Source organism: Leptinotarsa decemlineata, unplaced genomic scaffold (genome assembly GCF_025532065.1).
Source record: "Leptinotarsa decemlineata unplaced genomic scaffold, Ldec_3_MD MMD2_P_RNA_scaffold_1, whole genome shotgun sequence".
NCBI classification, from domain to species: Eukaryota; Metazoa; Arthropoda; class Insecta; order Coleoptera; family Chrysomelidae; genus Leptinotarsa; species Leptinotarsa decemlineata.
In genome coordinates this window covers 966,051-989,869 of record NW_027412523.1, presented here as the reverse complement: position 1 = coordinate 989,869, position 23,819 = coordinate 966,051, and the positions used below count along the sequence as shown (strand labels likewise).

The window sequence follows — 23,819 nt, the reverse complement described above, 5'->3', positions numbered from 1 at the left end:
TAAACTGAGTCAAAGGAACAGATAATCCTGTAAGCACCGGCGGATGTTACAAGTTCATTTTTGTCCTTGGCCGACCTGATAGTCTTGGGTAGTTAATTATTTGGCTTAAATGGTCTTAACGATTGGTACTTCAGGATCCATTTGAACATGGCTTTCCAGCCCGGATTTTAATCTCATTAATCATGACTCTAGCCTTTAAAGCCTATGTTCTCATATCAAAATTCAATTTCAGATGATTACAAAACTGTAGTAGGAGAAAGAATACCTTATTCCATATTAGGATTCAGAAACCTTGAAGAGTTTATACGGTCAGATCCCACTCTCACGTTAACTGTGAGCAATGGAGAGAAATTAGTATCTGCTTTAATTATTGAGGAATCTGCTCATATCAGTAAGATGGTAGCAGCTCAGAAGACTGGTAAAAGAACAAAGTGAGTTATTATAATTTTTCATTTATAAAATTTTGAAAGAGATTCTATAGTCGGACATTATTATTATTATAATGCACCTGCTCACTTTTCATTGCTTTCTCATAATTTTTTGGCCAAAAACAACACCGTATTCATACCTCAGCCACCATATTCACCAGACTTGGCCCTCAGCGACTTTTTCTTCCTGTTCCCAAGATTGAAGATACCCATGAAAGGACGGCGTTTTGCGACAATTGAGGAGATTAAAACTGAATCTCCGAGAGAGCTCAAGTACAAACCAAATAGTGCATATCTGAGGAGGACTACTTTGAAGAGGACAAAAAAGAAAGGGATGAATAATTGAATTTTTTTTGAGAAAAATGAAAATTCCCCTTATTTTTTTTAACAGATATATTAGGTTAGGTTTTTTATTGATCAAGTTATTACACCTTAGTGCTATGACAAGTCAATCTAATATATAAAAATGGATGTTTGTTGGTTGATTGTTTGGTTGGTAAGTGATAAACTTCTACATCGCTCAACTGATCGTGATGAAACTTGACAGGTATAAGTAATTTTTCATAGAGAAGGTTTTTAGGCTATCAATTTTTCTGTAACTCGCCACTAGATCGCGCTGTAGAACAATTTTTTGGAAGCACTGTTCTATAACGCTGTGCACACCTAAGTTCGTTAATTCTGAGTCAGAGTCAGAAATGCTGTATTGTCATAAAAGTTTAGGTTTTGTTGACAAAGCAGGCTTAAGAACTAAAACAATCTGAAACATTAACATAAAGGTCAAGAATTTAGAACAAGATATTAATATGGCTCAAGCACACTTCAAAAAGTTTATGGTAAAAGTCTGTGATAAAAAATTTTATATGTTGACAAAACAGGCTTAAAAACTAAAACAATCAGAAACATTACGTCAAAACATTGGAACAGCAGCGATACAGCAACATAGTACTAATTAGTACTGCAACTACCAAATTCTACACGGGCAACAACTAGTAATGTATAAAATAAATGTAAATTACAATTAAAATTACCGAAATGGAGTAGGTACTACATAAAATTTGTATATGATTCAAGCACAAAATAAAGTAAATAAATATATACATAAATGTAAAAATGTAAAAATAAGGATACATAGAGACATTTACGATAGTCACTCTATAAAGCTGAAGTCAGACGCATCATAGTAAGCATATTCTGAGAGATTTTTTCTCAGTTTCCGTTTGAAATTAGCTAGGGTTGCATTTTTCATTGATTGGGACAGTGAGTTGTACAATGGTATGTATGAGTTACATCTCCTTGTTATTTCTAGTCTTTGGTTTGGCGCTCTAATATTATCCTTGTTCCTAGTATTATACGAATGGTTGTTACCGCTTGTAGTAAACTTTTGTAAATTTTCTTGAATGTGTATCAAATCGCAGTATATTACACATGATTACATATATTGAACTTAATAAGCCAATTCTTACAGCTCTCCATTTGACCTATTCCAGCTAAAGCTCTGATTGCTCTTTTTTGAATTTTAAATATTCTTGAGATATGAACAGATGTGCCCCAGTTTATCAATCCATAAATTAAGGAACTATGAAACATTGCATGATAAGCTGTATGGGCAGCTTCCTTACTGCTTCTAATGAAAAAATTGCAGTAGTTGTTGACTTTCTTTCCTGAAACCTATGCTGCATACACGTCAATATATTGTGTGTATTTAAAAATGAAGTAAGTCGGTCTAAGAATACATATAAATATTTTGATAGCCCATACGGGACTGTTACTGGACGATAATTTCGCATTAGAATTAATTTTATTTCATGATAACAGCTACAAATTCATGTTTCAATTGTCATAAGTTTTAGATAATTACTCATTTGATTTTTTAACTAATTTTATGATATTTTAAGGAACAAATTCAGTTACCAAGGCAGACCGGCCACGACTTCTCGCTGGCGTCCCAAGCATGCTGGGCAAAATAACAAAAAATATCACACTTCATCTCGACCCGCTGCAGTATCTCACAATCAGTTTGTCAACGTCGGTCGTGAACAGAAAGCGGTCCATTCGCAGTCGTACAGAACGGTGCACAGACAAAACTCTCAACTCAGCTCCAGGTTGCAAGTGGCCGAACCAATTTCTGATAGAAGAGTCTTCACAAACGAACATTCTTCAAAGGTGCAAGTGAACTCGTTATCGAATAATAGGAAGGAAGAGGAAGTGTCGAAAATAAGCAGTTGTAGGCAGAGAATATCGAAAAAAATGTCGGAAATGAGTTTGGATAGAGATAGTGGAAATAGCAGTCCTACTGCAGATTTACCTCTAGCTGGTGGTTTACCCCAAATGCAACCAATTTTTCAGCAGCCTCTGCCTCAGGGACCATCAACTCAACAACCATTCTCTTCGATATTTCCTTCACAAACATCTGTTTATCAACCACGGTTGAATACGGTAAGTTTTTAGATATATTAGTTTTCTCCAAAGATTATGACGTGGGGCACCTTTTGAGTTTGTACAAAAAGGAGAAAAACAACCTTTTGTTATTTTTTTTGCATGGTTCGAACTGTGTAGGAACTGGGGCTGTCATAACAAGTAATTGTGCAACATTGTATGTTATTATTAGTTTTGTGAGTGATATTTAAACCGAAAGTAGTCACATATTGTGAGATTTTTACTATGAACAGTTTATAAAACCTCAACAGGTGTTTTACTATACAATAGCTCCTTCGATACAAACTGAATTTAAACTAGGTTATGCTTCTTATATATACATAGCTACAGTCAGGTTAACAAGAGAATACACATGCATCAATTTGTGTATCTGATATTAGTCAACAACCTAATGGAAACAATGTGGCTAATACTAAAAAACCTAACTTTTGCTTTAATTTTTTAAATTCCTTAATTTTGAATACTTATGTTATGGTTTTGACTCAGTGTCATAAAATTTGTCAATACTTTATCAATTATTCTGCATTAAAATATTTTATATTCCAATTGAAGGGGTTATATTTTTAGGAGTGATTAATTTTTGGAAAAGAAAGTTTTTGGCTTTCTACTACTCCATCTTTTTTTTTGTATCAAGATGGAGTAGTTGAAAGCCAAAAACTTTCTTTTCCAAAAATTTTATATTCCATTTTTCAACTCCCATATCTGGCGTATGCGGAACATTAAACAGAACCATCCTCAATTTGAGGTTAAAATTTATAATCACGTTATAAAATTTACTCACTGTAAAATATGAAATACTCACGATTAATTAGTTGTGGAAACAACTATTCCTATAGTACTTTATTGAAACTTGGCAATAAACAACATGTTAACAATGAAAACAATCAAACCATAGTATATGTCATCATTTGATAGCAAAATCTAGGAAATTGCCAACAACTAAGTTTTGTATAGTCTATTTTTCTTCAATGTATTGAGTACAAGCTATCATAAAAATAATAGCTCTCAGATTGGATGCAAAAGTTGACAGTTTTGACTTCTTTTTCAACTTCAACAAAAGGATTTTTGAAGTGGTGATCAGAAAGAGTTTAGCCCATTTCTTTCACATCTCAGCATTTTCCAACAGCTCTCAGTATGAATATCAGAAAAGAAAATCTACATTGATGTCAATGATAGAGATTTTCCAGAAAATCATAGATGCCATTGATGATTAAGAGGACTTCCAAATATTGAGCTATGATTAAAGAAAAGCTTTTGATACTGTGAATCATGACATACTACTAGAGAAGTGTTTGTACTATAGAGTTGAAGGAATTCCATATAAACTGCTTGAGTCATATCTGTCGAAACATTTTAAAACGGCATGGTGGAAAACTTCACTTTCTCAGACAGTTCTAGTAACTCAACGAGTACCTTAGGTTCTATTTCAGGGCCAATGCTGTTCATTATTTACACAAATGACCTTCATATCATGGAACATATCGGGGCAAGTGCAGATGACACAATTTTTCTAGTAAATGGTAAAGATGAAAGCTACCTAAGACAACAGACAGAGCGAGGTCTAGTCAAGCAGATATTTGGTTTAATGCAAATATACTCATGCACACACCCAAAGGCTAATGCTATCAAAACTAAATTAGAAGGCACAAATATGTAATTTGAGTAAGGAGCTTAATTCAGCAATGTAATTTATAAGGAGAGTCTAAACAATTTGGACACACCAAGCAGCTAAAACCCCCTATATATGCAAGACGGTGCACAGGTGTCCGAGGGTTTTACTTTCTGCGCGGCATTGGCTCGGTTAGTTGTTGTTTTTCCGTCAGGTATCTGCCACAGATACCTACAAAATCATAGGTTCACATGAGAGACACGGGTAAGGTATATTCACGTAAACTTGAGTATATCATAAGCACCTCTCCAGAATATGTTTATTATTCTGACTCCCACCCCGCAGTATGTGTTTGTGAAGTTGTTTCCGGACTTTGCCGATAGCGCAGTGGAAATTTCTACTGATTCAACTGCAGTTAGAGCTAGCTCAGAACTAGTTAGAAACAGTTTTGTTTGTTTGGGATATTTAGACGGTTCATTCCATCTGAAAATGACCCTCCTGGTACTCAGAAACCAGTATGTCGGTGTTTATTCCGACCAAATGAAACTAGTTTCAGCTTTTCATATATTGGAAGTTACCTGCAACAAATTTTCCAAATGGAAAACGTTGCACAGGTGCTTGATGGTTTTACTTCAGCTTTCTGCGCGGCATTAGCTGGGTTAATTATTGTTTTTATGTCGGGTATCTGCCACACGTACCTACAAAATTGTAGATTCACATGAGGTTGAGGTTCACCTGAAGTTGAGTATGTCATATGCTCCTCTCCGGAATATGTTAATTATTCTGACTCCCACTCCGCAGTATGTGTTTGTGAAGTTGTTTCTGAACTTTGTCTGCAGGTGACGCAGTGGTACATCCTACTGAATCAACTGCAGATAGGGCTAGCTTATGACTGGTTGGAATTAGTTTTGTTTGTTCGGGATATTCAGACGGTTTGTTCTGTCTGAAAATGACCCTCCTGGTACTAAAGAGGAGTTAGTACTCTGGAACCGGTCTATTGGTGGTCATCCCGACCAAATGAAGTTTGTTTCAGCTTTTCATAAATTGGAAGTTACTTGGAACAAATCTTCCAAATGGAAGACATTGCACAGGCGCCTGAGGGTTTCACTTCAGCTGGGTTTTTTGTTTTTCATTGGGGATTTCTGCCACACATACATAATTTGAGTTTACGTGAGATAGATTAATAAGTCTTTTGTGCTACATTATGTAGATGGGACAGATCATATTTCTCAGGTATAATATAAATGTGTAAGATTATAAGATGTCATTTGAATAAAAAAATAACGTGACACACATTGTAAAACAAACATATACATATTAAAATATAAGTTAAAAATAGAAATAGATAAATAAACAACATGTTACGATATATACGTCACAATGACAGTGATCTGACATTACCAACTTCAAATATAAATTCATCTAGTGTGTAGAAATCTTTTTCTACGCACACTTTCAACTGTTTTTTAAAAACTTGAGGTGGCAGTGTCTTCATATCGCATGGCAGTATATTAAAGAGACGGATACCAGCAGGCATAGGAGACTTTTTATACTTTGCGTGATGGTGTTTTTGGGTGATGAGCATATGGTTATTCCTAGTATAATGATTATGGACTTCCGATCTCGACTCTAGTTGCCTTCTATTTTCATTGATATATGTCGATGTTTTTAGAATAAACAAACAGGCAATAGTTAGTATTTTATTTTGACGAAAAATCTTTACATGACGTTCTCTAATCTAAATTGAAAATTAGCCTCAGTAATGCTTTCTGTTTTATGAAAATTCTGTCCACCTCAGTTGCAACACCCCAGACAGCAATGTTGTCGTAAATAGGTGATTTTCATTTTCTCGCCATTTTCAGATTTTACATCATTTTTTGAAATTTATTTTAGGTTCCAGAATTAGTTCTTACAGGAGAACCGATATCCGATTTGAAGAGGTTTGCGAAATATCACAATTTGGGTGAAGTTGACGTTTCTGTGAAGCAAGTGAAAACGAAAATGAACAGATTGTATACCTGCCTAATTAAGGTAAAGTTCAAAAATAATCTGAACTCATTATATTCAGTCCAAACCTAAAAATGCATTTTTTTTTCGTAGGTTGCCAATGAATCCTTCACAAGCTATCCTAAGGAATTCAGTACTCCTTTAGAGGCCGAGGTACAATGCTCTAAAGAAGCCCTTGAACATCTTTCTTCCAAGTTGAAAAAAAAGAAGCCACTCTTGTTAGCAAATGACAGGGATATTCTAGAACGGATACCTCCATTGCTTGAAAAACACCCCTACGGTAATCATTTGATTTGAATTCATATGAAATTGGGAAAGAATATAAGTTGTTTTCAGGTATTTGGGCATCACAGCTTGAACTTGTTTATACCGACAAATATAATGAACAGTTGCCGTATGACTGGTTGAAAGTTATCGATAGTAGTCCATGCATTCAAATTCAGAAATCTTCAGAGAAGTACATTTTGAACCACTGTGAACCCGGCGAAGTAAGATTTTCAAAATGCGTACTTTTATAGCTTTCATTGTTGGTGATTTGCAATAACTTAGAATAATGTGAAAACAGTTGGTTTTTCTAGATTTCAGAGTGCTTATGAGCCTTATGACTGTGCCAGTTTGAAAAGCAACACAATAATTGTCCTTTTAACATAGTCTGGTTCACCAGTGAACTAAGGTCGCAGAGAAATATATTAATTTATTTATTTATTTATTTATTCACGGATAACTCCCATTTAATATAAGTTATACAAATATCAGATTGTTAACACTAATCTTATCTAATTTAATTATACTTAATAACAATTTAAACAGTTATAGTAGAGAATTGAAATGAAGCGAGAATAAAAGTAAATGACAGATACTTGCAATTTAAGAATAAGTATATCTTAACTTATTTCTAAGAATATCCTCGGAAATATGAAAGAGATCGAATTTTGTATTATTCCCGTTTGTGACTATTCTTGATAAAGGAGAATGCATTCCATAGTTACACCTATGGTAATCTATTGCAAAGGTTAGATTATTTCGTGTTTTTCTAGAGGGAACATGAAGATTTACTTGGACAAGCAGAGTTGAACAATTAATTCTAAAATTAAGCAATTTATGAAGGAATATAATATCTATATGATCTCTGCGTAAACTAAGTTTCGGTAAACCAGTTACAGACCGAATTTCTGAAAAAGAGTGATCACTGAGAGGTGTAGACAACTTAAAGGCGATATATTTTATAAATTTGTTTTGTACTTTTTCTATAGTGTACTTATGAATTTCATAAGTTGGTGACCAAACACAGCTACAATATTCTGTAATCGATCTAACCAAAGCGAAATACAATAAATTAATAGAATTAATGTTGGTGAAGTCTTTTGTAGTCTTGCATACAAAGCCTAACATTTTCATTGCTTTGCTAGAGATCTGTTCATACTGCAGGTGAAAATCCATTTTGACATCCACTACTACACCAAGATCTTGTATGGATTTCACCGATTTTAATAGTTTGCCTGCAATAGTATACATATTGTTGTAATGAGTAAGTGATCTAGAAAAAGACATACTTTTGTATTTAGACACATTCACATCCATATCATTGTCTACACACCATTAGATATTAAATAGGAATGGCCATAAATGGCTTCCTTGTGGAACTCCTGAGCTAACAGAGATTTGTTGAGATATAAATCCTTTAATTTTTACAACTTGTGTTCAGTTACATAGATAATTTGTGAGCCATTTCAATAAATTCCCAAAGAAACCGATTGCCTCCAATTTTGCACAGAGAATCCTGTGATCAACTGTGTCAAATGCTTTGGAAAAATCTGTGTATATCACATCCACTTGCTGTGGGTATAAAAACTATATGTGATTCAACCAAAGACCCGACGAACTTAAGCGTTTATAAAGATTTCAAAAAAGATTACGAAAAAAATCTAATTCTTGCCAAAAAATTTGCATACGATAAGTATATTCTAGAAGCTGAAAATAAAACAATAGCAAGTTGGTGTTTAATCAATCACGAAAGAAATTCGTGATGCAGAATGATACGACATGAAATATTCAACGCGAACAACATCAGTTTAAATTATCATTGAAGAATTCTTCCAGCGAATAATGAGCTTTGGAGAGAAGCAAAGTTTTCAATTTATTCTTCATGATTATACAAGACAAAGTTCTGAGAAATTCAGGTATCTTGTTATAACTATTAATGATTGAAAGAGGTATATTTTTTTGAAGATAGGTCAAATGTGTCTTTATATTCAAAAGGTTATTTTTGTTTCGTGTGTTGTGGGTATGGTTCCTATCATGAGTCGCAAAAAGAGATATATTTTCTTTGACAAATACCACAGATTCATAAATATAGAGACCTGTTAGTGTTAATATTTTTTTCTCTACGAATATTTTTTTACAGCTTTCTCTCTGAGAAAGGTTGAATATTTTTCTGAGACACCGTTTTTGCAATATTAATATTTTTTGTGTATGTGCAGACATTCCCCAGAACATAATGTCATGTCTGATGTGACTCTGAATATAACCATTATATGACAACATCACAGCCTCAGCGGATATATTTTGTGTAATTATTTTCAGGGCAAAGCAGTACCTTGACATTTGTGTTGCCACTTTATCTATGTCACTCTTCCAGTCCAGCTTTGAGTCAATTATAATTCCAAGAAAGGAAAGTTGGGTCACTGATAGTAAAATAGTTACACTGTCACTAAGAGTAATATTTGGGCCGTTTTATGTAAAAGATTTGATTTGTGTCTTTCTTTTGCTCATTTTGAGATTGTGTGATGTAAAGTACTGCTCCAGAATCTTTAGCTTGAAAAATATATTTGCCTGTAGGTAGTTGTGATCGGTTGAACTGAAAACCACAGAACAGTCATCGGCATACTGAACCATGTATTCATCAACAACTTCAGGCACATTGTTATTGCAAAGAATGTATAGTAGTGGGCCCAACACTGACCCCTGGGGTACACCTCTTACAATATATAGCATTTCTGATTTCATTAGATTTCCATCAGTATCTCTTGCAGTAACACATTGCTGTCTATTTTTCAAATAGGATGTAGTTCGAGTGGCAGCCCTCTGATACCGTAGAACGACAGTTTTGTGACCATTAGTCTATGGTCAACACTGTCAAAAGCCTTGGACAAGTCCAGATTGACAGCTGTTGTAGCCTTTTTACTATTAATAGATTCAATTTACATAAAGCTTGATAGTTAGCTCAAGTAGTAGATTTCTTCTAAATCCATTCTGCATATCACTTAGAAGATTTTTATTCTCTAGATACGTGATCAGTCTATTGTATATTATTTTTTCAAAGATTTTACCAACATTTGACAATATTGCAATGGGCCTTCAGTTGATTATTTCATGTTCATTTCCCTTTTTGAAGATAACTTTGGCATGTGCAATTTTAAGATTATCAGGAAAATACCTGTCAAAAATGATAAGTTGATTATGTAGCATATCTCATATGCTACATGTTTCAGTAATTTAGTAGGTATTTCATCTTCATCTAGTGCTTTACTATTTTTTAACTTCAGAACAGTATCATAAACTTCTTTTGAATCTGTTGGGAGAAAGAGTGTCCGAACCAGTAATAGATTTGACCAGATTCCATACTGCCTTGGACTTATTAGTGAATTATTGAATCTAATTTTTATTACGGCGTTGTTTTGCTTCTCTAACTACTTTTTTAAAAATATTGCCAAATCTTTTAAAATGTTGTTTACGTTTGCTTGATGTCTTTATTCCTATAGTAATCCAATCTCTATTTTTCAAGTTGGTGTCTGCTTTACAAGATTTTAGTGAGGTGACTATATTCATTAGTTGTCTGAGGACTCCAGTGAAATAATAAAGTTGATTTGGTTCTTTTTAGGAATAAATTTGATACATGTTGATATTCCTCAATTCATTTTTCAATTGATCAAGCCCAGCGCATCTGAGAATACCCTTTTCTTATTTCATGTATTTGTTTTTTTTGGTTCAATTTTTCCTGATCTTTCAATTCTGAGCATTTGAGTCTCATAATCGGATAATGCAGAGGTAATAACTTCTCCAAGATGATCATTTTCTAAGTTCATAAAAATATTATCCAGTAGTGAAGGTGATCTTGATGTTATTCTTGTCGGTTCATTTAATATAGTTTAATGTTCTTAGCAGCATTATTTCCTGATAAATAAAAAATTTCAATGAGGTGGACATTTCACTTCCAACTAAACTATCCTCCTTGAGAAGGATAGCCTCACCAACAACGGCAATAAACAAGGTAGAACCTTGGATCTTCGGATGATGAGTACCATGTACCACCATTGATGATTTGAGAAAGCGGCCAATGCCAACGGTTAGATGGAAGAGGAAGAAACCACTGGACTACTTGGACTGCAAAGCCAGCCATTGAGAATATTGGATAACTTCCCCGAGAGCATCCGAAATGATTGACTTGTAGTTATGAAAGCTCTGGAAACGCGATTTGAACAACAATAATTGTTTCTATTCATTCTGCACCAGAAGTTTCTTTCATTAACAGTACTCTCGAACCATGAGAATATTGTAGGGCTCAAAGGTGATCGAGATTTAGTAGGTCCTGAGTCGACACCTATCAATACATACTGTTTTGGTAGTTCCGTTAGAGCTTGAGGTCGTAAAAATTGCTTCTGGAAGAAGAAAAATACAGTTGAAAAGCAACTTTTTTTGAAGAATTGACATTGAGAGAGAAAGTGAACTAAATCAATAAATTGAGCGAGATTTTTCTAGAAGAAATGTTGCAACAACTGCAGAAAAGTAGGGCACCGTCAAATGAACTGTTGAAAACCATAATCGAGGGTCACGATATTCATTGTAAATGAAAACATTACAATGATGTCACATACAAACAGTTGCATTTGAATGAAAAATTCGAAGAAAAGGAGCACCAACTAACCGGGAAGGGAAGAATGCTCCTAACAAGGTAGAGCAGTCCATTGATAAAAAACCACCAATATTCGAGAGAAATGGCGCTGAACGCCGAGCTCGGAAAGAAGACAGATGATAAATAGATAGTAAGAAGTGTACATTCATAGATCCAAAAAGAAGCACTTTTCCCGGACACCAAAACTTCAATACTCTTCTAGACGCATATTTCACCAACTAGGTTGATGTCTTCTGGAGATGAAGAACACTGAAACTGGTCTTGTGGAAGTTCACACTAACAGAGTAATTCACAAAAAGGTGAACAATGGGACGTGTTGAATGTGACCCCTGTGTCATTTCCAGACTTCCGAAAGCATCCAAAAATCTACCGATATTTCAGACAGTTTTCAATAATCCAATGGCCGTTCTCCAAGCGACCCTATATTTTTGTGGTCCTCAAAATTGGTTATGTACTTTGTGTTCTTTGAAACGAGTTTTAATGGCTCGCTCAGTCTGACCGATGTTTTTTTTGCCACAGTCCTCACAGAAAAAAAAATATGGTGAATCTACCGTTTATATTCATAGTATAAAAATTGTTTAATTATTATCACGGATAGTTTTATCAATTTCCTTCAAATCTTAGTTTTAACCGAAGCCATTTTTCTAACTGATATGATAAGTTTTTGAAATGTCAATGTGTTGTATTGCATTATATGCATTTCAAGATAGTTTATATTATGTTCTCTCTCATAATTTTCAAAATGAAATTGATTCATTTTAAAACTAATACGATGAGGAAGATTGATGAATCATGATGAAATTATTCATCCAAGTAAAAGTGTAAAAGTGTTGCTACTCAAACTGGTTTCAATTCCAAATGAAAATGAGTTTAGTATCGGCCCAAAATATCACAATTCACAGTCAAGTGCCTTATTTTCGTTCATTGATATTTACAACTAATGAAATTTTTGTATAACATTCACCAGCGAAATTCATAACATATGGACTGTTTGATTGTGCAGCATGCCCCACAAATAAATCCGACCAATCATCGTGTGTGGCTGTCATGTTCATTAACACTCATCTCACGATGTTGTACAAAAAAAAGTGGCCTAACACATCATCTGCTCCAGAAATTGAATGTTACACAGGGGCAAATTGCTGATCGAATTGCAGCTAACTGAATTTTACGCTATAGCTTATTTTATTTGATGTGAAAGATGCAAAGTAAGCGTTTTTTCAATATATGCAGAACTGTAAAGTGAGTGTTCAGTTCTTAATTTATTCGAGATTTTCTACAAGGAAGGTGTTATGCTTTTTTTCAGAAAAGTTACCATTTTTCGAAACTTTGGCATTCGGATAATATTCATGTATAGAAATTGAAATATCTCTGACTTTATTAAAGCTTTAATAACGTGATTTAATATATGATGATTTAATAAATTTGAACCTGTTTTTTGTACCTTTCATATCAAGTAAAAATTCTCAACTCTGATTCGCTCAGACTTTTCAGTGGTTGCTACACGCAAAAAAATTCAGCCGGATGCAATTTTGTCAGCAATAGAAGTCTAACAGTTCCGAATTAATATGTGATGTCTTCATCTGCTTGGATTGCTTTGGGCTAACCTACTTAACAAAGAATGTATTTCTAACATATAGGTCTTACAGAAAGAACAACAGAGGAAACTATTAGCAAACTTGGCAGATGTTTCAGTACCTGCAAACACTGTTTCATTTGTCGAAGATGGCAAATTATTTGCCGAAGTTACTTGTGTTATAGCCGCAAACGAAATTTGGTGCAGGCAGTGTGGAACAGAAGAATGTGTGAGTTAATTTTTTCCAAGTTTTCGTTCAGTAGTTATCGATTATTTTTTATAGACTAAATTCAACCAAATGGAGGCTGATATGGAGAAATTTTACACAAACCATAAAGACAATCATAGAGTAGATGAAGTTACACCTGAAAGATACTATGTTACACAAATCGAAAACTTTTGGTATAGGATACGAGCAATTACGAATGTTGAGGGTGAAGTGTCCTGTTTCCTTATCGATTATGGAGATGAAATGATTGTACCGATCGATAAAGTCTATGAACTCCGAAAAGAATTCGCTTTGTCACAGGCGCAGGTACCTTTTTGTAATTTTTTTTTAAATCACTACACACCGAATATTTTTCTTATTTTGTAGGCTTTCGTTTGTCGGCTGTTTGGCCTTGAGGATTTATATGAAATTTCCGCTTCCTCTGTAGTGCTTCAACAAATATTATATACTTTCGTAACTTTGGAATTGGCTAGTGATAACGTAGGTGAGTAAGCTTTAACGTACAATTGACAAATGAATAATTTTTGCATTGTTGTGAGTTTATTCTCCAAAACGGTAGAGGTGTAACTGTGTCTTCAGTCAGATTTTTTGGGTTGAAGTGATTGGGAAGATTATTGGCCACCAAAATCACCGGACTTATCTCCAATGGACTTTTTTCTATGGGGTTATCTGAAACAAAAAGTGTATAGGCACAGACCATTTGCAAACAAAGAACATTTAGAGAATGCCATTCGGTAGTGTTGTGCTAACATAAATCCCCTATTTTTTGAAAATGGCACAAAATCTGAATGAAAGGACTATAATTTTTATAGAACGGGAATAACGGCATACTCTATGATGGATTCGGGTACTCTTCAAGATTATTGATACATCAATGATGTTACGATGTTATTAATTTGTTTACAGTTATTTTAGTTTGATTTTTTTTTATACATCTGCAGCCAAACTCTTGGTGAAAAATATGAAATGGGATACAAATAAAAAAAAATAGGAGTATAATAAGATTAAAGAATTATTCGATTACTGACATTAACATCTATACACTGAAAATCATAATCTATCTCAATAAACTTTGCAAACAACAAAGACGAATTTCTGGAGATGCATTTTTTTCTGATAACAGGCCGTAATAATAATTCTGTTTTGCCAATTGTAAATACGAATAACTTCTGTTTTGTCTGCATTGAAGAATAAATCATTGTTATTGAAGTAATTTGATTTCCTGCTCACTATTCAGGCACAATTGCTTTCTAATAATTTTGTATATGATGCAGATATAACTAGCAAAAAGTAATCTAAATAAATGGATACCAGATATGTTACTCATAGAGATGTCATTCATGTATAGCAGAAATAGAATAGGGCCTAACACAGAACCCTGTGGTACACCAGATTCAATGGCCCTGTTTTCCGAGAGTTCCGTTTTCCTCACCATTTGACTCCGACCTGAAAGCTACGATTCGAACCAAGTATTCGTTACACCTCTACATCCATATTTATGACTCTATAGATTTCATTTTTTCTGTTGACTTGTACTGACACAAATTGTTTTCTATTTTTGGAGAAGTCCGCCAACTCTTATACCATGCATTTCTGATTTTATATTTTCACTCTATATGTGACACTGTATGTTTTTCGCGAACACCAATATTTTTCAGTTTTTCAATTTGAAGATGATTTCTAAAAAAAGTTTCGTTTTCAGTTAAAAATGATATTATTCCTGTTTATATGTACGACCTTGAAACAGGAACGTCAGTAAATGAGGATATGATACATCGAATAGCCATAGAATCTGCACTTCCCGTTCTCCAAAATGTAAGTTCCAGTATGCTCGTCATAAATCCATATTTTTTAAAACTTTTTTTCAAAAGGGAATGATTACGGAAGTCTTCGTTTCCAATATCGAGAATGATGGAGATATATATGTTCAACTCCGTTCGCCCGGTTATTTTAGTCTCCAAACACTTCTGGAGGATCTTGAAAAACAAATTACGTCAGACCCTCCCACTCATTTGATAAGGCCAGTGACGAAACGTGATAGCGAGGGAAAGTTTTATTTTGGCAAGAACAAATTTGATGGTCGTTGGCACAGGATCGAATTGATCGACTGGGCTCCAAACGAGGAATTGGCCCAGATACATTTCATTGATTATGGCCACACAGACGTCATCAATGTGAAGGATGAAATTTTGTATCCGTTAGAAACGCTGAGTGATATTTTGAGTCAGTATCCACCACAGGCTGTCAGAGTGAGTTATACTATTTATCTTGTTCGATTGATTACCTATTTATTTTGTAGAAATTTATATTGACTATACGACCGGTTTTACGACCGGTTGTTTTACGACCGGTTTCAGTTTATTAGACCATTTTGAATATGGTCTAATAAACCGAAATCGATTGTAACAAATAGAAAACTTAGAAGAAATTAGACAAAAGTTTTTTTATCCTATAGTGTTGGTCCACTAAGTCTGCAACAAATGGGAAACTTTTTTATTATCGATTTCTCAGAAAATTTTATTCTTGACAAAAGTTGGTGCATGTTACAAAACTATACCAAGTGTACTTGAAATGGCTTTATGACAAACACCATACAGGATAGGCCAAAAAATATAGAAATATGTTGAAGAGAAAGGTTGCTTAGAATTAAAGTTATGTTCAGATACGAAGTGATGGCCTGCTATTCGAATTTTTTTTTTCCTTAGGAAAATTTTGAATTACCCCCGTATGATACATATTTTTACTATTTTGATTTAATTTGTATTTGAAGTAGCCACAATCAAATCAGTTTGGAGTATTTTTTATCAAATTAAAGTGTATTTGTAAAATTTACTTGGATTTGTATTTTTTAGGTGACCGTCAACTTCATGTTTGTTGCAACGATATTTAACAGAACTCTAGAATGAAACAAATACTCTTAATATAGTTTCTATATCTGACGAGTTCATCACGTGAGGCAGGTCGTTGATATAGATTAGAAACAGAAGAGACCCCAATATTGACCCTTGTGGCACTCCTCTTGATATTTTTCTTTTTTCACTTTTGGTATTTCCTAGATCATGTTACTAAATTGTTAGGATTCTCATAGGTGTTCACATGACTCAACAAATCCAGTTTTATAATGCTACCCATAGATAGTTAGATAGAATGTTTTATTTATCTTTTTGATCATATTTCACAATGGCGTGAGACAAGGGCGATTTCTTACCATACACGTACAGAACATAAAAATATACATATTGAATGTGTTGGTTTGTAGACCCCTGATTTGTTATAATAATAATAGTAATAACTCGACTTTCATTGAGGATAAATAACAAATAGTAAATAAATAAATAATGAGACTGATTGTGCATAAAACTATTTCGGTAATTAAGAGTGCATACTTATGAGAAGAAATATGATGGAATTGGCCTATACTTGATGAAAATTCATAACTAACGTATTCAAAACACACTTTATTCTGAAATTTTCACTAAACAGTTTTACAAAAACACAACAAGTGATATTGTTTCAAGTTCAGAGGGATTTTGATCATGCCCTAAAATTGTAGTGTCATCAGTGAATAGTATGAACTCACCTTTAATATCAATAGATATCGGATCCATTATATATAAAAGGAATAATAGTGGACCAAGGACTGAGCCTTGAGGAACTCCACAGTTTGTTTTTATTTCCTCAGAATAACTGGTCTTTTCAACAATTTGACTACGCTCAGATAAATAGGATTTGAACCACAATTGAGACTTACACCTCTTTTTCTATACTGTTATACTTTCCAAAGCAGTATACCATGACTAACAGTCCAACCCCTTAAATATGTCACAAAACGCAGCAGCTGCATAAGTCTGCACTATACATTTTGTCACAAATTAGGATTCTACATACTAAAGTTTATATAGGAGAGACTAAGAAATTTCAAAACTAGAATCTCCAAATATAAACTAGACAGTTTACAAAACGGAAACACGTGTTTTGCTATGCACTAGCTTTATAAAGAGTTTTCATCTTTGGTTTTAGTAACATCAGTTGTTAGAAATCCTCATGTAAACATAATCAAAGTAGGACTTTGAAAATTTTCATAACTAGAATCTCTGACTATAAAAAAGTTTTGAAGTAGAGAAAACCAGTTTCACCGGTCCAAGTAACATTTCATTGTGTAATTTCCACTGGACAGTTTACAAAACCGCAAACTTATTTTGGTGTACAACAGCTTTGTCAAACTTTAATTGAAACTGGTATATTTTTAGGGGAGATTAATTTTTGGTTCTAGTAACATCAGTTGTTGGAAATCCTTCTGTAAACATGGTCAGTATCCTTCTCCAAATAACCTTATGAAGTGTTTGAGTTTTTCTTGGATATGGGGATTGTAATTGTCATTATAAAAAAAAAATGTTGTTCCTCCTATTCTGAGAAACATATGTTTGTTTTTTGCGATCATTCAAAAATTCAAGTTGTTAATAGTAGATATAGTAGGCGATCAATTTCGAATTTCCCCGAAATATTTGTCATTAAAAGGAAATCTGGAAGTGTTCAGTTTGAAGTAAAAGTAACCTCCATTTTTTTAGGTTAAAATGGCAATGGACAGCGATATACCAGAGAACTTTGTATCACTCGCCAAGAAGGCCATGCCCGAAAACAACCCCGTCCTTCTAAAAATAATCAGAGAAGACGAAAACGAACGTTTTGCCGAATTTTTCAAACGAAATACAGATGGAGGACTTTTCTGTATTAATAAATCTATCACAATGGAAGTCGAAATGAAGTATGCATAAGTTCATCTCATACTTTTTCCTCTTTACCCAACTTGTTTTTGTTATAGGAAGGAAGATATCAAAAGCAAAACTCTCAGGAGAAATCCCCTACACTGGGAAGGAGCTAACAGTTAGTAGCAGAAATATTAATTGTCGAATACAAAACTTATTTGATGAATGTTTTCCAGAGAATGTTCCGTCCGGTGGAAAATTGAAATCTCCGAAAATTCCAGAAAAGCAGGAATATTTTGAAGTGCACGTTTCCCTTGCAGTGAGCCCTTACAATTTTTTTGTACAGCCCTTAGAATCTCAGAGCAAATTACATCAGTTGATGGAGCAATTGCAGGAAAGGTACAAAGAGGTGTTGTACAGCCCTTTGTCAACGGATCAGATCATTCCTGGCAATATATATGCTTCAAAGTTTGATGATGGGAACTGGTACAGGTATGAGTTGAGATATAATAACGTTGATGAATACTTTTATTAAAAGGTTAATCAGTACAAGAGATACTAACCTAACATAACAAATGGCAGAACTCGACATCTGCATATGATAAATGAAGGCAGAAATTGCTCTTCCATATATCTAGCAATTCAGGAATAGTGTCAGAAGTATCCGGATTAATGAAGAAGACACAGATTTCTCATTTTACCTTCTTATTATTAGCCAAAGACATGAGTTCTGTACTTTCTGGATTTTGTATTTATAGTTTGTGGTTAGATTCGGGTGATATAAAATATCTGCATTATTGAATAAAGAAAGATCCAAGGTTTCACATAAAGTAATTTTTATTGAAGTGGGAAGAAAATATCTGTTTCCATATATTATTATTATAGAAGAATATGCTCGTTGGATCAGTTTGTCTATGTGTTTTTCAAATCTTAAATTTGAATCTAACAAGACACCAAGGCTTTTTCCTTCATTCACTATTTCGAGTTTCTCACCATTAATCATGATGTTCATTTCGTGTACAATACTTCGATCATTTCTTGGTGTAAAAACAATGATACTTGATTTACTCAGATTTATGAATAAACAATGATCAGTAGCGGCTTTTACGAATAATTTCAGATCAGTATTTATTTTCATTCAAGCATTAATTATATTAGACGATGGAAAATCATAATAAAGCTGAGTATCGTCCGCATACAAATGTGCAGAACAGATTTCAAGACATTTCAGAATGTTCGCGGTGTACATTGTAAACAGTAAAGGGCCCAGTGTGGATCTCTGGGAACTCCAGAGATTTCAAAGTGAGGTGTTGAGAGCAGTTGCTATTGATGTTGACTTTCTGTTGCCTTTCACTGAGATATTCACGCAATAGTGATATCGCTTAGCGATGAAGAATAACTAGGAATAAGTCGTGGTTTATGGTATCAAAAGCCCTACTAATGTCGAGCAATACCAGTGCCGTACATGAACCTCGATCTTTAGCCCTAAATACATCATCTACTACATGTAGAAGATCAGTTGTGCAGCTGTATCCCTTCCTGAATCCAGATTGAGTTACTGGTAACAGTGAGTATTTACTCAGATGACTCCGTAACTTTGTATCCATTGCTCGTTCCAGTATCTTTGATAGAGCTGGAAGAATACTCAATCTAATGGAAAGGTATTTTAGAAAACCAATTTCATGTCAGTTTGTGCAAAACATTTCAAAGATGAACATTTTTTTTTAACGATTTCATACCTTTTCTCAACTCAATATTCATATTATATATCTTCAAGAAATTCATTATTCTAGAAAATACACAACTGAGGTTATCTTTCGCGCTCATTTCCAAAAGTATTGCTCAATTTATTGGCGACTGATCGAATATGTCAAAGAAAAATATTACAAGAACTAAATAAATAAGTCTGACAAGATTGAAGAAACTTGGCAAATAATCCCAACACCAAACTGTTATTTTAAACACCTCGACTCGTGTTTCAATCACCAAGTGATAATCTTCAAGAGGAAGGTCTAGTTCAATATTCCTCTTGAAATTAATTACTTTCTTCCTTTTTTTGGAAGATTCCAACACTTTAGTTTGAAGATGGAGAAGTAGAAAGCCAACACCTTTTATTCCCAATTGAAAGTATTCAACACTTTTTTCCATGTTTACAAATGATGTAAAAGCATGTAAAATCAATTATGATGGCTGTTAAACGATTACTAAGCAAATGTACAAGATTATGGTATAACATAGTTTGCCAACTCGCTCAAAGGAAAACACAGTTTCTATTTTCTTTGCCTGGTTTGGTGTTCCAAAATACACACATCGGAAAAGTCTAGGAATATTTTTAAAAATGGCAATAATTTTTTTTTTTGATCGCTTTAGGGAAAAAAAAGTTGACGGGTGATTATTAAACGAATGTAACTCACAACAAAATTTATTAAATGGTCAAAAATACTGAGTGCGCATATAAGCAAAACTAAAAAAAAATATGGCTCTTCTTTGGCACCCCGAAAAAAAATCATAATACAAAAAAAATTGGAATCAGTACAAAGTATGGCCTCCACGCTGGTTTATTACGGCCCTACATCTATCGTGCATCGACAAAATGAGATTGTCAATGTCTTGTTAAGGTACATTTGCCCATTCAGCGATTAAAAGCTCTCCCAATTGAAACGTTGTGTGAATGTTCCCCATATGCGGAGTAATTCTTCGTTGAAGCATGTCCCACACATGCTCGATGGGATTCAGGTCCGGTGATTGTGCTGGCCATGGCAATACATCAACTCCTTTCGTTGGTGAGCCAGTCAGTCACTAAACGCGCGACATGTGGACGAGCATTATCGTGCATTAGGTGGAAGTTTTCACCAACAGCACCAGCAAACGGACGGACGATAGGTAGAAGAATGGTGTCGAGGTACTGTCGAGCTGTGAGGGAGCGATTTGGAAAAACGAGATCGGTTCTGCCGCCGATCATGATTCCGCCCCATAGCATTACTGTACCACCTCTGTATGTGTGGGCTTCCTGGACGTGTCTCAAACGTTCATTATTTCCAGGTCGTCTCCACAGTCTTACTCGACGAGAATCTGGATGAAATCCAAATCTGAATTCGTCTGTGAACAAAACTGTGGCCCAATCATTTGCATCCCAGTTTTGATGTTCTTGACACCACTCTAATCTTCTACCGCGATTGCCTCTCGACAAAGGTGGACATCTAAGTGGCCTTCTGTTGTGGAGATCTGCTTCATGCAGTCGATTTCTGACAGCATGATTGTCGGTTGTCTTCTTGCGGTTAAGACCAAAAATCGGTCTTGAACTGCAGTTGTAGCGCGTCCTCGCCCTGGATGTTGTTCGGCTGGACTGCCAGTTTCACGGAAACGCCGCCACAATCGACTGATAACACTTTGGGGAGACCCCCAAACCAAGAGCTACATCATTTTGTCGCATGCCACCTTGAAGAAGCCCTACAGCTCTATTCATCTCAGCCAATGGTAAGTGATGGCGTTCCATGTTAAAGCACAATATTTCCAGTTTAATTGCTGAGCAAGAACTGCATAGAATGTACAAACTCGAAACTTTCAGATTATTCATTTTAGCCGAAAACCTACAGTTTGTAAAAAACTTGATAAAAGATTAGTTACCGTTTATGCAGGCTTTGTTCAACCCATAGAAATCTACAGAGTGGTCGAGTGTACCAATTTAATCGAAATTAAACGACCTCATACATTCATTTTTATGATACTTAGTATGTTATAAAAATATCCCTAGACTTTTCCGATGTGTGTATTTTCAAATGCGGTTTTTTTCTATTAGTTGGGGAAGGGATCTATTTTCTATTTTTTAATATAGTTTCTATTTTTGAACATAGTAAATTCATTCGCATAACAATCGTCATCTATACGTCGGTCCAGATACTTCTGTGACTATCCTAAGGATTCACAGACAGAATTTACTTACTGCTATTTGGGACAAAGTTTTATTGTGCAATCAATTTTACAAGCATTGAAAAATATTTTTTGCAGGACCAGTGTAATCAAAGTTATACACTCTGGGTCGATATCCGTATTTTATTGTGATTTCGGATATTACGGCAACCTGAATGTACAGCAGTTGATTCCTCTCGATGTTGAGTTCATGCAGCTTCCTTATCAGGCTCTAAAAGCTAAGCTTCATAGTAAGTATATTCTCACACGTGATATACAGGGCGGACGTGACTAGTCTCTTTCCCCCTGTTATCCGAAAAAAAATCATTAAAAGAAACCATTTTTAGTACTCTTTGTTGTAAAAAGACAATTATTTGACCTCACTCTTTGCAGAGAGGGAGCTATTAACTTTTTTTTAGAAACGACTAGTTTACAACTTTTAGGGTTTTGAATTTGGATAACCAATTGAGGAGTTGGAAATGAAGACTAGAAAAAATGATAATTCGTAACTTTGCAACTAAATGGTTTTGTTGGCCTTTGAGATGCCGATAGCTTCAACTATTCACAATATAGATTACTTAGATTATAACAGAAAATTAATATTTTGTAATAAACTCTCAAAATATTCATCTCTCCCACTACCACTACAAGATAAACCCATATAATTAAAAAGCCATGGAGCAGTTTAAACGTAACACGCCTTATTGAGGTGTTGAAAATCTACATTTTCTATGTGTGACCTCTGTTGGATTTTTTCAATTCCATAGTGTAGTGATAGAAAGTTTTAAATAATTTATTTTTCTTCAACAGGTGTGAAACCAAAAGAATCGAAATGGACCATGGAGGACTGTAATTATTTTAAAGAAATGGTAGAGAAAAAATCATTTTATTCTATCATCATAGATATAGAGAAAGACGAATTGTATGAATCAGATTTAGTACTGCAGTTGGTGTTGATAGATACTTCAACTTCTGAAGACGATATTTATATCGGAACTGAGTTAATAAAAAAAGGCATAGCAGTCGAAGTGAAAAATTGAGAAAAGTAATTTCTCACAGATATTATCTGAATTACTTTGCTTTAATCATTACCAAACCGAGCGTGATCACTTAGATGATATCAAGATGAAGTTTGCTACACTATTGTTGATAAATATGGCTGTTCATTTAGAGTTTGTGAGTTGTCCTTGCAAAAGATTTTTATATCAGATTATTATTTATTGATTACTCTTTGTTTTGTTAACGTAGTTTAGTCTGTTGTCATTCATGTATCACTAATTGGAAATCAATATTGTTCTTATTTTCTATAATACTTGCTTTAATGACATCACCTTACCTATCTCAACTGTTCAATATGTAGACACGATATGAGAAGGAACTGATCAATTTGAAAATATAATTTCAGCTGTCTGTAGTAATGGATTTTTTATTTGCATAATTTTGGGAAACTAATCCTTGTTGAGGAAAATTTCCTACAAAGAGTTTCATATTTTTAGTAAAATTTTGTAATAAAGTTATCAGTGTTGATTGTTTTGTTTTTAAGTAAAAAGGATATGCTAAGACGTGAAGTTATTTTTTCTATGAAAAAAAAAGGATTTTTCTTTGATTTATCTCAATATTTTGTTTTATTTTTGTTTTTGTATATTCTATTGAAAGTTGTACTCTAAGTTGAAATATTTTCTCTAGATTCATTTATTTCAGAAAAGTTTTCTTGAGAGATTTTTTCTGTATGTATATCTACAGTTGACTGAAAAAATTCTTTTTGTAAAATAAACGGTTATTTGATTATTGGCTTTTTTATTGAAAATACCTTCGACATGGTTACCATGGCCAGTTAGACTTAGTACAGAACTGAAACATTTCAAATATAAGTTACGCTTTTTTTTACAATTCATATTTTATCTGTTTCTTTACAAAATATGCCAGCCTGAGTAACAAGCTTTCGAAATTGGTTGCAATCACCAGTGATGTAACCCAAGGGTCCATTTCAGGTCTCACTTTGACATA

At 34.1% G+C, this 23,819-nt stretch overlaps 1 protein-coding gene across 4 annotated transcripts in view; it reads left to right on the top strand.

Annotated features, from left to right (window-relative positions):
* Positions 1-23,598, top strand: part of tapas (tudor domain-containing protein 7 tapas) — a 28,861-nt gene extending 5,263 nt beyond the window's left edge. For 3 of the 4 annotated variants that reach the window (XM_074170893.1, XM_074170846.1, XM_074170932.1), the window contains exons 3-17: positions 233-431; positions 2,324-2,864; positions 6,367-6,504; positions 6,574-6,760; positions 6,817-6,968; positions 13,033-13,197; positions 13,252-13,503; positions 13,564-13,681; positions 14,900-15,012; positions 15,069-15,446; positions 17,766-17,962; positions 18,020-18,081; positions 18,140-18,395; positions 21,912-22,063; positions 22,623-23,598. In XM_074170893.1, the coding sequence (XP_074026994.1) occupies positions 233-431; positions 2,324-2,864; positions 6,367-6,504; positions 6,574-6,760; positions 6,817-6,968; positions 13,033-13,197; positions 13,252-13,503; positions 13,564-13,681; positions 14,900-15,012; positions 15,069-15,446; positions 17,766-17,962; positions 18,020-18,081; positions 18,140-18,395; positions 21,912-22,063; positions 22,623-22,852 (3,140 nt within the window). In that variant the 3' untranslated portion in view covers positions 22,853-23,598. The remainder of the gene's footprint in view (positions 1-232; positions 432-2,323; positions 2,865-6,366; positions 6,505-6,573; positions 6,761-6,816; positions 6,969-13,032; positions 13,198-13,251; positions 13,504-13,563; positions 13,682-14,899; positions 15,013-15,068; positions 15,447-17,765; positions 17,963-18,019; positions 18,082-18,139; positions 18,396-21,911; positions 22,064-22,622) is intronic. The other variant, XM_074170983.1, reaches the window with a different exon arrangement.
* Positions 23,599-23,819: the final 221 nt, after the last annotated feature.